The following is a 12,722-nucleotide window of genomic DNA, read 5'->3' as shown; positions in this document are numbered from 1 at the left end:
CCCTCCTGGCCACGGCGACCCCCTAACCCCACCCCGCACTACATTACGGGCAGGAGGGATCCCAGGCCCTCCTGCCCTCGACGCAAACCCCCCTCCCCCCAACGACCTCCCCCCCCCCAAGAACCTCCGCCCGTCCCCCAGCCGACCCGCGACCCCCCTGGCCGACCCCCACGACACCCCCACCCGCCTTCCCCGTACCTTTGTGTAGTTGGGCCAGAAGGGAGCCCAAACCCTCCTGGCCACGGCGACCCCCTAACCCCACCCCGCACTACATTACGGGCAGGAGGGATCCCAGGCCCTCCTGCCCTCGACGCAAACCCCCCTCCCCCCCAACGACCGACCCCCCCAAGAACCTCCGACCGCCCCCCCAGCCGACCCGCGACCCCCCTGGCCGACCCCCACGACCTCCCCACCCCCCTTCCCCGTACCTTTGGTAGTTGGCCGGACAGACGGGAGCCAAACCCGCCTGTCCGGCAGGCAGCCAACGAAGGAATGAGGCCGGATTGGCCCATCCGTCCTAAAGCTCCGCCTACTTGTGGGGCCTAAGGCGCGTGGGCCAATCAGAATAGGCCCTGGAGCCTTAGGTCCCACCTGGGGGCGCGGCCTGAGGCACATGGTCGGGTTGGGCCCATGTGCCTCAGGCCGCGCCCCCAGGTGGGACCTAAGGCTCCAGGGCCTATTCTGATTGGCCCACGCGCCTTAGGCCCCACCAGTAGGCGGAGCTTTAGGACGGATGGGCCAATCCGGCCTCATTCCTTCGTTGGCTGCCTGCCGGACAGGCGGGTTTGGCTCCCGTCTGTCCGGCCAACTACCAAAGGTACGGGGAAGGGGGGTGGGGGGGTCGTGGGGGTCAGCCAGGGGGGTCGCGGGTCGGCTGGGGGGGCGGTCGGAGGTTCTTGGGGGGGGGGCGGTCGTTTGGGGGGGGGGGGGGGTTTGCGTCGAGGGCAGGAGGGCCTGGGATCCCTCCTGCCCGTAATGTAGTGCGGGGTGGGGTTAGGGGGTCGCCGTGGCCAGGAGGGTTTGGGCGCCCTTCTGGCCCGATATTGTCGGGAAGTCGGCGGTCCTTCGGGGTGGGGGTGCGAGTGGTCCTGCCGGGGGGGGATGTATCGGACGTCGGGGAGTCGGCCGGGCAAGAGGGCTTGGGCTCCCTCTTGCTCCGATCGTGGGTGCGGGTGGGAGCGCGTGCGAGCGGTCGTTCGGGGTGGGGGTGCGAGTGGTCCTGCCGGGGGGGGGATGTATCGGACGTCGGGGAGTCGGCCGGGCAAGAGGGCTTGGGCTCCCTCTTGCTCCGATCGTGGATGCGGGTGCGGGTGGGAGCGCGTGCGAGCGGTCGTTCGGGGTGGGGGTGCGAGCGGTCCTGCTGGGGGGGTGAATCGGGCGTCGGGCGGGGTGGGAACTATGTTTAAAAACTTTTGTATACCGCGCTCACGCATATAACGCGCGAGGGGTATGCGCGGTAGGTAAAAACACGTATAACGCGCGCGTTATTTGCGTGAAAATATGGTACTAACATTTACAGAGCAAATCCCCATATACCTGATAAATGGTTTTAGTCACATTTTTCAGGATAGTATTTAGATGATGGTTAGGCTTATCACTGATCTTTTCCTAGTCTTTTGGGTTTGAAGACCCCATTATCATTCTTTGCGGTTAGTGAAGTTTCAGAAACCTGGCAATATATTTCTGGTAGTTCATAGTGCCAACCAGTGATGTAACGAGGGTGAGAGGCATCCGGGGTGGCGAAGCTCCCTGCCCTCACCTCCACACGCTCCTTTCCTGCCGTTCACCGCTTCCCTTCCTCTGTACCTCTAACATTCCTAGTGCAAGCAGCAACCCCCATCTTGCTGTAGCGCTAGCGTTTGCTCTTCCTCTGATTTCACTTCCTAGGCGTGGGTACAGGAAGTGATGTCAGAGGAAGGCCCGACACTGGCACGACAGCAGGTTGGGGGTTGCTGCTCATGCCAAGAGTGTTACATGCGCAGCAGTGGAGAGAGAAGGTCAGAGAGGCAGATGAGTATCTGCGCCCTCATCAAGATGGTACCTAGAGCGGATTACCCCTTCTCCCTCCCTGCCCTTTTACTACACCACTGTTGCCAACACACTCTAGTTCAAAAATACTTTTTATAAACATTATTCTTTGAAGGACAGTTTTGGAAGTTGTTTTAGAATGAAATTCAAACATGTATTAGAAAGGTAAAGTAACTATTTGAAGTGAAATTATCTAGTATCTGTTATGGCTATCTAGTTGCAAAAAAAAAAAAAAAAAAATGCTAGATGGCTTTGTTTGAAGGGTTTTTTTTTATTTTTTATTAATGCTTGACAGGAAATCAGATGAACCTTACTACAGGAGGAATGGCAGCTGACCAGCAAGCAAATCTAATCTCAGAATCGGCTCTTCCAACTTCTGTTGGGACAGCAAAGTAAGTATAGCTTTACATGAGATTTGATGAAAGGAGCAGATACTAGTTGTGGAAAAGGGAGGTGGCATGCTGTTATATAATGATAACAGAATCCATGAGGAAGAGGGACCTGCAATTCAGCTTAAACTAAATGCATAAACTATCCTTCCTTAGTTTTGGCACAAATGTTCTGCACGAATGGGTAGTCTTCTTCCTATCAGCAGGTGGAAGTAGAGAAAATGAAATTCTACCAGTGAAATCAGCAGTATAAACTGGGGTGCTCCTTGAAACAATCCAGTATTCTTTTTCTTTACCTCTAGCAGGTAGTAAGTTATGCTGATAGTGCTCTGGTCCTTGGCCTAGCTCCTTGCTCTGCAGGCTGTGGCTACATGGCAAGGTTGAGACTAATGCGTTATTCCAGTGCAATAGGTGAGACATTCTAGATCATAGGGTTATTTCCCACTATTCGTATGGTCTGCAGAAGAAATCCATTACAGGTTTTTCACTCCTGCCTCTAGTGTACTTCACATGCTAGTTTAGCGCCCTCTAGCAGTCTTTTCTTCTGCACTCATGGCTGCAGCTATGTAGATTCTACTTTATTAATGACGGTGGTAGTAGTGGCTCCTCTGAAGTGGGTGGAGTGGCAAGCTCACCCTTATCTGGCTTCCCGGTGGCTCAGTGCACCCCTGGAAAAAGGGGCGTACTGGAATACTTGGGCTTAATTGTCAACTTACAACCCTCCCCCCCACCCCCCAAAAAAACCCCACCCCCATGCAGTCGCTGGAATAGTGGATACGGCAGCGGGCCATCTTTACCTGCCCGAGGCTCGCAAATAGAAGCTCTGGGCACAGATTTTGGAGATATTGAAGGTGGAGGCTCCTTTGGCATGGGACGTCCTACAGTTTGTGGGTTCCAGGATTGCCAGGCTGGACGTGGTTCCCTGGACGAACGCACGCACGCATGCATGCATTCTCTTCAGATTGCTTTGCTTTCTCACTGGGCCCCCCGCTGAGATGTCATAGAGCTGAGTCTGCGGTTGACTTTGGAGGCCAGAGTGTGTATGACCTGGTGGCTTCATCCGCAGTCACTCTGCCAGAGCGTTCCATTAAGCCTTGCCTCCTGGATTGTAGTAACCATGGATGCCAGCCTTCGTGGCTGGGAAAGACTCACTACGGCCTTCGTCCTTTTCAGGACTGTTGGACTCCATCACCACAGAAGTAGTCGATCATTGATGGCAGTAGTCCCTATTAATCATCAGAGAGGATCCAGGAATTCTCTCTTGGCTCAGGAGGCTTGACTTCTTTTCCTTTGGGCGGAAATTCTTCTCCTGACGTTGACGGCGGCACATGTGGCTGCGGTGGCCAGTGTTCCAGCAGACTTCCTCAGCCATCAGTCTAAAGTTCCGGGCAAGCGGTCCCTAACAATAGGTGTTTTGGGTACTCGTGAGGTGCTAGGGAGCAGCTCCGCCTTGCCCTCATGGCCGTGGCATCAAACAGGATGGTTCCACGCTGCTTCAGTCACAGATCCGGCTCAGAAGTGGAAGAGTTGATGCTCTTGAGCAACTATGTCCTCCGGAGGTTCTTCTCTCTGTTTTTATGCCTTGGCTGCAATTCGACTGGGTCCTTTGGAGGATTGCAACTCACCCCGGCTGCGTCAATTCAGGTGGCGCCCAATTTGCATTGACGGCCGTGGTGCGCAGATCTGATGCGGCTGTGGGTGGCATTCAGTCTGTTCCTGACTGTCTTAACTAGGCCCGGTTGCCATGAAAGATCTGGGCTGTTTTGTCCTTACGGCTTTAACTAAAAAAAAAAAGAGAGAACCATTAAGGCAATTCGGAGCTCGTTATAGCTAAAGCTTCTTAGGCCTACCAAGTCGTCCTTGATGTCTGCTTACGCTAAGGCGTAGAAGACCTTTAGATCACTGGAGTGATCAAGAACAGGTGGACCCTTATTCGACTCAGGTGTCGTGGGTCCTTGCTGTCTCCAAGCGGGTCTGGATAGAGGCCTCATGGTGGCATTTCTGCGGAACCTGGGAGATTGGTAGTTCTCTTTGGTGTTGCATCTGGATGTTGCTCAGTTTTGCAAAAATATCTTCGGGTCTTGCCACCCGTTATGAATCCATTCCTGGTCTGGGACCTTAATGTAGTGCGGTCTGGCTTTGCCAGGTCTCCTTTTGATTCCGAGATGCTTTTCTCTGGGATTTCTCTTAGACTGTTTTTTCTTGTCGTTCTCTCTTGGGACCGTAGAGTTTCTGGATGGCAGGCGGTGTCATATCGACTCCCTTTGCTCCGAGTTCCTGAGAGCGGACAGTTTCTTCTTTCTTTTCGCCGAAGGTGGTTTCAGATTTCCATGTCCATTCGGAAGTGTGTTTCCCAGTTGTTCAGCTGACAGGTTCCAATCTCAGGTTCGTCTGCTACAGTACTTGGATGGGCACAGGATGCTCTTGCATTATTGGTGAGGCTTTAATGAGTTTCGCTTTCTGACCACCTATTGTAGTGGCTCATTTGATTCTGCGGGGTTCTCCCGCTTCTAAGGCTATGATTTCTAGTTGGATTCATAGAGCCATTTAGTCAACTTAACATTCTCGCGGGGTTACTATCCCCTATTTATATTAAGGCGTTTTCTGACAGGTGTATAGCTTCTTCATGGACAGAAACTAGATCTGCTTCTCCTGAGGAGATTTGCAGGGCAGCGATGTGGTCTTCTTTTCACACATTTGCCAGTTTCGGCAGAGTGGATGTTGCTGCCGGACAGGACTCCGCCATTTGTTTCCTTGGTCTTAAGGGCCGGTGCAGCAAGCTCACCCTAACTTTCTTAGGGGACTGCTTTTGTACTTCCCTATGGTCTAGAACAGTGGTCTCAAACTCGTGGCCCGCCAGGTACTATTTTGAGGCCCTGGGTATGTTTATCATAATCACAAAAGTAAAATAAAGCAGTTTCTTGATCGTATGTCTCTTTAGCTATAAATGACAATATTATTATTAAGACTTAGCCAAAAGGAAAGATTTATAAATTATGAAGAGTTTTGCCTCATGCAAAATTGTCATTTCTTTAATAAGACATAAACTATTTTTTCTGAGGCCCTCCAAGTACCTACAAATCCAAAATGTGGCCCTGCAAAGGATTTGAGTTTGAGACCACTGGTCTAGAATGTCTCGCCTATTGCACTGGAAAAAGAGATTATGTATTTACCCTGGTAAGATCTTTTCCAGTAGATGGGTGAGTCATTCTAGATACCTGCCCTGTCCTTGCTGTGCCTGATTCAGATTTCAGTCTCCTTCTGCTTATCCAATCTGTTTCTTGGAGACTGGTTAACCCTTTGGGGTTAACAAGAGTTTGTACATATGTATAATCTGTTAATAAAACATAAGAATTTTTTAAAAACTTTATTTTTATTGGTTTGTAATTTGTCGCAAGTAGTACACTTGTTTCAGAAATACAGAACATAAAATGTCAAAAAAGAATAACACCATAAGTGGTATACAAATTGTCTTTCTTAGACCACAAATAAATGAACAGGGAGATCCATTAAATTCCATGGAGAGAGATAAAAGAAAATTAATTAATTATAGAAAGCTGACTTTGCTGCTTAACCCCACAATTCTTAAATCCAGCTGATCATTACTAGTCACCAGAGATCTTTTTAGGTCTAGAAAGGCTCTCAATTGTGATGGTAAAAAGAAGGTGTACTTAGTCCCAAGGTATCGAAACAAACATTTACAGGGGTATGCTAAAAGATAAGAAGCCCCCAGTCCTTTTGTTTCATCACACATAGAAAGAAATTCTTTTCTGCGGTCCTGTGTTATCTTGGATACATCCGGATAAATCCAAATTCTTTGTCCAGAAAAATCTTGATGCGAATTGCGAAAGTAAAGTTTCATTATATGATTTAAATCTTGTTCAAATACAAAGGAGACTAAAAGGGTCCCCCTTTCCTTAACATCGGAAAGGGATTCCTCCTACATTGCAGTCAAATCTTTTTGTACCAGCAAATTTCCTTTTTCATCAGCTTTAGTTGTATTAGTAGGAATATAATATATTTTATTTAAAGGAGGAATAGCTTGTTGAGGGATTTTAAGGATCTCCATTAAGTATTTTTTAAAGTAATCATAGGAATTTAAAGCTGGTGATTTTGGGAAATTTAGTATTCGAAGGTTTAGTCTCCTATTGAAATTCTCAAATTGTTCCAGTTTAGAGTGAACATAAAGTTTATCTCTAACTAGAGAGTTGTTGTTATATCTTCTAATTCTTTTACCTCAACTTTAACAGAAGTTAATTGTTCAGCAGAATCATGTTTGATCGGTTCTATAGTTTTTGACAAATTTTCCTAAGAGACTAAGTATGTCTTGTGTCGATTCAGTTAGCTTGCCATCGAGCCTCTGTAAAACCTGCCAAATGGTCTCCAAAGTTACCACCGGGGAAAGCAAAGGCAGCAGTAAACTCGCTGAAGCTCCCAAAGCTGTCTGCCCGACTGTCTTCTCCACGGGTATTCCTCCCTCCAGGCTCAGATCCAGATCTGCAATTTCCGCCCCTGGAATCCCTGCCAGGGCAACCCGTGCTGACATTGGACACAGCAGTGCGCTAGGCAGCGGAGGGGACAGTGATATTTCATGCCCTAAGAGGCTGTATGCTCTATCGTCCAGACCTGCAGCAGAGCCCTCTTCTCTGTGGGAAGGGGTAGTAAGCTGGCTCAGGAACCTCTCGAGGGTTTGTTGTTGTACCGGCGTGGAGGTTCTGAGTTGAGAGGGAGCCGTCCTCAGAACTCCCTTCTTTTTAGTATGCGGCATTGTGAAGGAATAACGCCATGAAAAAAATTGTGGCATTGAGAAACTTCAAAGGAATTAGCCGGCTCCACAAGAGAGGTAAGAAAGGCCAGACTAGCATGCAGCCATCTTGGATCCCTCCTCTAAGAACATAAGAATTGCTGCTGCTGGGTCAGACCAGTGGTCCATCGTGCCCAGCAGTCCGCTCCTGCGATGGCCCCTAGGTCCGAGACCAGTGCCCTAACTAAGACCAGCCCTATCTGTGTATGCTCTGGTTCAGCAGGAACTTGTCTAACTTTGTCTTGAATCCCTGGAGGGTGTTTTCCCTTATAACAGCCTCCGGAAGAGCGTTCCAGTTTTCCACCACTCTCTGGGTGAAGAAGAACGTCCTTATGTTTGTATGGAATCTATCCCCTTTTAACTTTAGAGAGTGCCCTCTCGTTCTCCCTACCTCGGAGAGGGTGAACAACCTTCCTTTATCGACTAAGTCTATTTCCTTCAGTATCTTGAATGTTTCTACCATGTCCCCTCTCAGTCTCCTCTTTTCAAGGGAGAAGAGGCCCAGTTTCTCTAATCTCTCACTGTACGGCAACTCCTCCAACCCCTTAACCATTTTAGTCGCTCTTCTCTGGACCCTTTCGAGTAGTACCTTGTCCTTCATGTAGGCGACCAGTGCTGGACGCAGTATTTCAGGTGAGGGCGTACCATGGCCTGGTGCAGCGGCATGATAACCTTCTCCAATCTGTTCGTGATCCCTTTCTTAATCATTCCTAATACTGTATTTTTCGCTCCATAAGATGCACTTTTTCCCCTAAAAAAGTGGGTGGAAATAAGGGTGCATCTTATGGAGCGAATACCACAACCCTCCCCTCCCCCGTACCTCATTTTAATCATGGCTCTTCCCTCGCTGGATGGCTGCGGCAGTGAGGTGCTTGCGATGGCCCATCCGTCCCCCTGCTGCTCACAGAACCAAGGCCAGTACCGGGACCCAAAGAGAAAACTTTCCTTTCATGCAACAGGAAGGAGAGGGAGCGCAGATTTGAGGAGTAGTGGCTCATTTTCAAAACCTTGCACTGTTGTCAATTTGCATGTTTTATTATTTTTCAAACCGTGAGCTTTCATGAGGGTGTCAAAATTCCTATGCTCAAGATTCCTAATGTAAGAGGGTGCCGAGGTGCAAAGGTGATCAGCAGCTAGCAGGGTTAAATCGCTTGTGACTCTGTTGCACTCAGGACCCCCAGTCCTGGTAGGATCTGTGTAGCAAGCATGCCCCGTCCTGCACACCCGAAGCGGAACAATATGTGCCCACCACACAGATGCTGAGACGCCACAACCGGTTCAGCCAGTGCTGTCACTCTGCTTCTGGCTCAGTGCTAACTACCGACTGGTCCCAGCCACTGACCCGTGCAAAAATTAGCCTTCTGCACGGAGAAAGAACACATTAACTCCCACGCAGGCACCTAAATAGAATTTCAGAAACCCCACCATTAATTAGAAGTATGAAAGTGCGTGGCCTTCCTACAGTCCTCCAGGAGCTGTTTAGTAAGGCGGCACTTCGTTTATACTGCAGTGCTGGGGAGGCAGTGAGTTTTTCTAGTGCTGCTTCTTTTTTTTTTTTTTGAATAATTATTTTTTTATTTAGACATATTAACATATTAGATGACGGCAGATAAGGACCTGCATGGTCAATTCAGTCTCCCCAACAGGATAAACTCATAACATGTGATGTGATACTTGATTTGTCCTTATCATTTTCAGGGCACAGACCTTAGAAGTCTGCCCTACATTGCTTCTTAGTTACTAGTGTTACTATCTTTTTTTTTTTTTTTTTTTTAAATCTTTATTCATTTTCAAATATTACAGCAAGTGTATAATGTTCAAACAGAAAAAACTTTAACTAATCTCCTGACAATCTTACTTAAATTCCTTCAAATATAAAAATATAAAAGAATCCCTACCCACCCACCCATATTAATAGTAACCAATTATCAATAATTATCTTTCACATTCCCACCCCCTATATCTTATCTAATACTAAAGTGTTTAAGATGTCTGATCATTAGAATAATTAATCAATGGCCCCCAAATCTTTTTGAACTTATGATAATTTCCTTGTTGCATGGCAATCACCCTCTCCATTTTATAAATATGACACCAAAAAGTATAATTCAGTTTAGTGTAATCTTTCCAGTTTCAGTAATCTGCTGAATGACAACCCCAGTCAATATTAATAGAAGTTTATTATTATTTGCAGAAATTGGGCTTTTAAATCTCATAGATGTACCAAATAATATAGTATCGTATGAAAGGGCAACATGATTTTCTAACAATGAATTAATTTGGGACCAAATTAACTTCCAAAAGGCATTTATATAGGGACAGAAAAATATTAAATGATCTAATGTCCCTGCTTCTAAACCACAATGCCAGCATCTATTGGATCTAGAGCTATCCAACTTTTGTAAACGAACTGGGGTCCAAAAAGCTCTATGCAACAAAAAAAAAAAACAAGTCTGTCTCATAGATGCTGCCCTTGTGGTTTTTATTCTCCAAGACCAAAAACGTGGCCATTGAGAGGCAGAAATTTGATGCCCAAGCTCAATGCTCCAAATATCCCTAAGGACAGTTTTTTGTCTTTTATTCAAATACCCATACAACAATTTATACCACTGTGCGGCTTGGTAACCCAAGAAATCCGCCTGAAAGCATAGGAATTCCAAACTATACTGAGAATTAAGAACTTTCCATTCAGGGTACCCCTCCTGAATAGCCTGCTTCAATTGCAACCACTTAAAACTTTGTGACTTATTTAAACCATATTTATGTTGCAATTGTGAAAAACTAAACATTGATCCATTTATAATAACATCATTTAAAGTCCGTATACCTGCAGTAATCCAATGCTTCCAGACGATTTTAAACCCGCCAATTTTAATCTTGGAGTTTACCCAAATGGATTGATTTAATGATTTAGAAATTGGATCTGGTGATAAATTACTAACATAACGTAAGGTCTTCCATGTGTCAAGCAAAATTCTATTATCTTTATATTTCCTGGGCAAATTTATACTAATAAGATGAGACAAATGTAAAGGAAACAGGAGCCGCCATTCCAAATATAACCAATCTGGAACATTTTCCATAAGATCTGGGAGGATCCAATACATACCCTGTCTTAAAATATAGGCTTTATGATACCTATAAAAATTTGAATTCGAATCAAATGGAGTTTTTTTTAAAATATTCAGCAGTTGTTACTACCACTGGCAGCTATTCATTTAGTGGTGGCTGGAGAGTTCAATGCTGTAATGGATCCAATTATTGATAAAAGACCAAGTAGAATTATGAAATCATTAGGGTTAGATAATTTAATACAGTCATGTGATTTAGTAGATATATGGCGTATTCTTCATTTTAATGATCGAGAATTTTCATTTTGTTCACAGGTCCATAATTCCTTTTAAAGAATTGATTATATTTTTATTTCTAATAGCATAGTTCAAACTGTAAAGAAAGCAGTTATAGATCCTATAATTATATCTGATCATGGTGGTGTGTGGATTGAGTTGCAATTGGATGAGCAAGAATGTCCTAAACCAATGTGGAGATTTGATAATGGTTTGCTTGCTGATTTAAACTTTCTTGAAGATTTAAAGTCAAAGATGAATTAATTTTTCCAGATTAATAATGCTGATGATATAAATATTGAAACGTTATGGGATGCTTTTAAAGCAACTATGAGAGGGAACATCATTTCTTATTCGGCATATATTAAAAAGCAACTTAAAAACAATTTTATGACTTGGAAAAAGAAATTAAGATGTTGGAGAATAAATTAATTAATAGGTGGGAACAATATACTTTACAAAAGTTATTAAAAGCGAAAGCCAAATATAATGAGATAGCTTCCCAATTTGTAAGAAAAGATTTGTTTTCTCAGCAAACTCAATATTATGGTAACTCAAATAAGGCAGGTAGATTATTAGCAAATTTTCTTAAAGCAAAAAAAAAAAAGGAAAACTAAAATTGTTGTTATCAAGGATATGCAAGGAGGTTCGCACACTACAAATGAGAAAATCTTGAAGCAATTTCTTTCTTTTTATAAGGATTTATATTCTTCTGAGTCTTATGAAAATAAAGAACAAGATGGTTTAAAGTTTTTAAATCTTCTTATTGGACCGAAGGTTCCTGATCATATAAAAAGAAGTTTAGAATATCCTATATCTTTAAAAGAATAAGAAATAGCATTGAAATCTCTTAGAGTTGGATCTGCTTCAGGTGGAGATGGTTATACTGTTGAGTTTTATAAATCATTTCAAAGTACTCTTCTGCCTTATATATTAAATTTATATCAATTTCAACTGAATAAAGGATGTATAAAAGGTACTATGGCTGATTCTTTAATCATTGTTTTGCCAAAACCAAACAGAGATTCCACTTTGGTTTCAAACTACAGGCCTATCTCGTTAATAAATGTGGATGGAAAGCTTATTGCTAAAATATTGGCTTTGCGTTTGGCTAAAGCTCTTCCTTTTATTATTGATACTCACCAAACAGGATTCGTTGCCAAGAGACATTCTTCAAATAATACCAGATTAGTCTTTCACGCTCTAAATTTAACAAAAGGTATGAATGATCCGGCTTTTATGTTATCTTTGGATGCAGAAAAAGCTTTTGATAGAGTTGAGTGGACTTTTATGTATCAGGCTTTAGAATAGTTTGGTATAGGTTCTGGTTTTATTAAAATGATTCAGACATTGTATAGCTCTCCTGGTTCAAGATTATATATTAACTAGTCTTTAAGCCAGTTACATTAACGGGTGCTAGAACATATGTGTGTGTGTGTGTCTTTATTTCTTTCTCTCTCTCTCTCTCCTTAGCCGCTTTTTTTCTTTCTGCCTTTCTTTTTCCTTGGCTGCCCATCACCACCCCTTGCCTGCTCCCCCTGTCCATTTTCCCTTCCTTTTACCTCCCCTGTGTCCACCACCACCCCTTCACTGCTCTCCTTATGCAGCAGCAGCTCTTCTCCCTTTGTTTTACCTCCCCCCTGTCAAGCAGCACCTCTTTCCTTCTCCCCCTGTCCAACATTAGTCCTCCGTTCCTTTTCTTCAACCCCCTGTCCATCAGCATCTCTTTCGTTCTCCCCCTGTCCAACGGGTGCTAGAGTAGACAACTGTTTTTTTTTCCTTTCTCTCTCTGTGCTTGGATGCTGTCTGTCTGTCAGTCATTTTTTCTGTCTGTGTCTCTGTCTTGCGCCTTGCCTGCCTGTATTTCTCCATTGCGCCATGCCTGCCTATCTCTCTGTGGCCCCCTTCTCTTCCCCGGCATAATTGGTGTGTGCCCCCAGAACACCCTTCCCCCCAAATCAGCCCCATTTCCCAATGCCCCTGCCCCCTTTTGTGCCATGCCTGCCTGCTCCGTGGCCCCCTTCTGTTTCCCCCCTATGATTGCTGTCTGGCCCAGCAAACCCCTCACCCCAAAGCAGCCCCTTTCCCTCTCCCCCTGCTTGCCTGCCATGCCTGCCTGCTCCCTGTGCATCAGCATCAGCATTTCCCTCCCCC

The 12,722-nt window shown here is 45.2% G+C and overlaps 1 protein-coding gene across 8 annotated transcripts in view; it reads left to right on the top strand.

Annotated features, from left to right (window-relative positions):
• Positions 1 to 12,722, top strand: part of CREBBP (CREB binding protein) — a 676,455-nt gene that overhangs the window by 195,455 nt on the left and 468,278 nt on the right. For all 8 annotated transcript variants that reach the window (XM_033962544.1, XM_033962542.1, XM_033962548.1 and 5 more), the window contains one exon: positions 2,324 to 2,420. In XM_033962544.1, the coding sequence (XP_033818435.1) occupies positions 2,324 to 2,420 (97 nt within the window). The remainder of the gene's footprint in view (positions 1 to 2,323; positions 2,421 to 12,722) is intronic.

Source organism: Geotrypetes seraphini, chromosome 11 (assembly GCF_902459505.1).
Source record: "Geotrypetes seraphini chromosome 11, aGeoSer1.1, whole genome shotgun sequence".
NCBI classification, from domain to species: Eukaryota; Metazoa; Chordata; class Amphibia; order Gymnophiona; family Dermophiidae; genus Geotrypetes; species Geotrypetes seraphini.
This window is presented reverse-complemented; position numbering and strand designations above follow the sequence as displayed.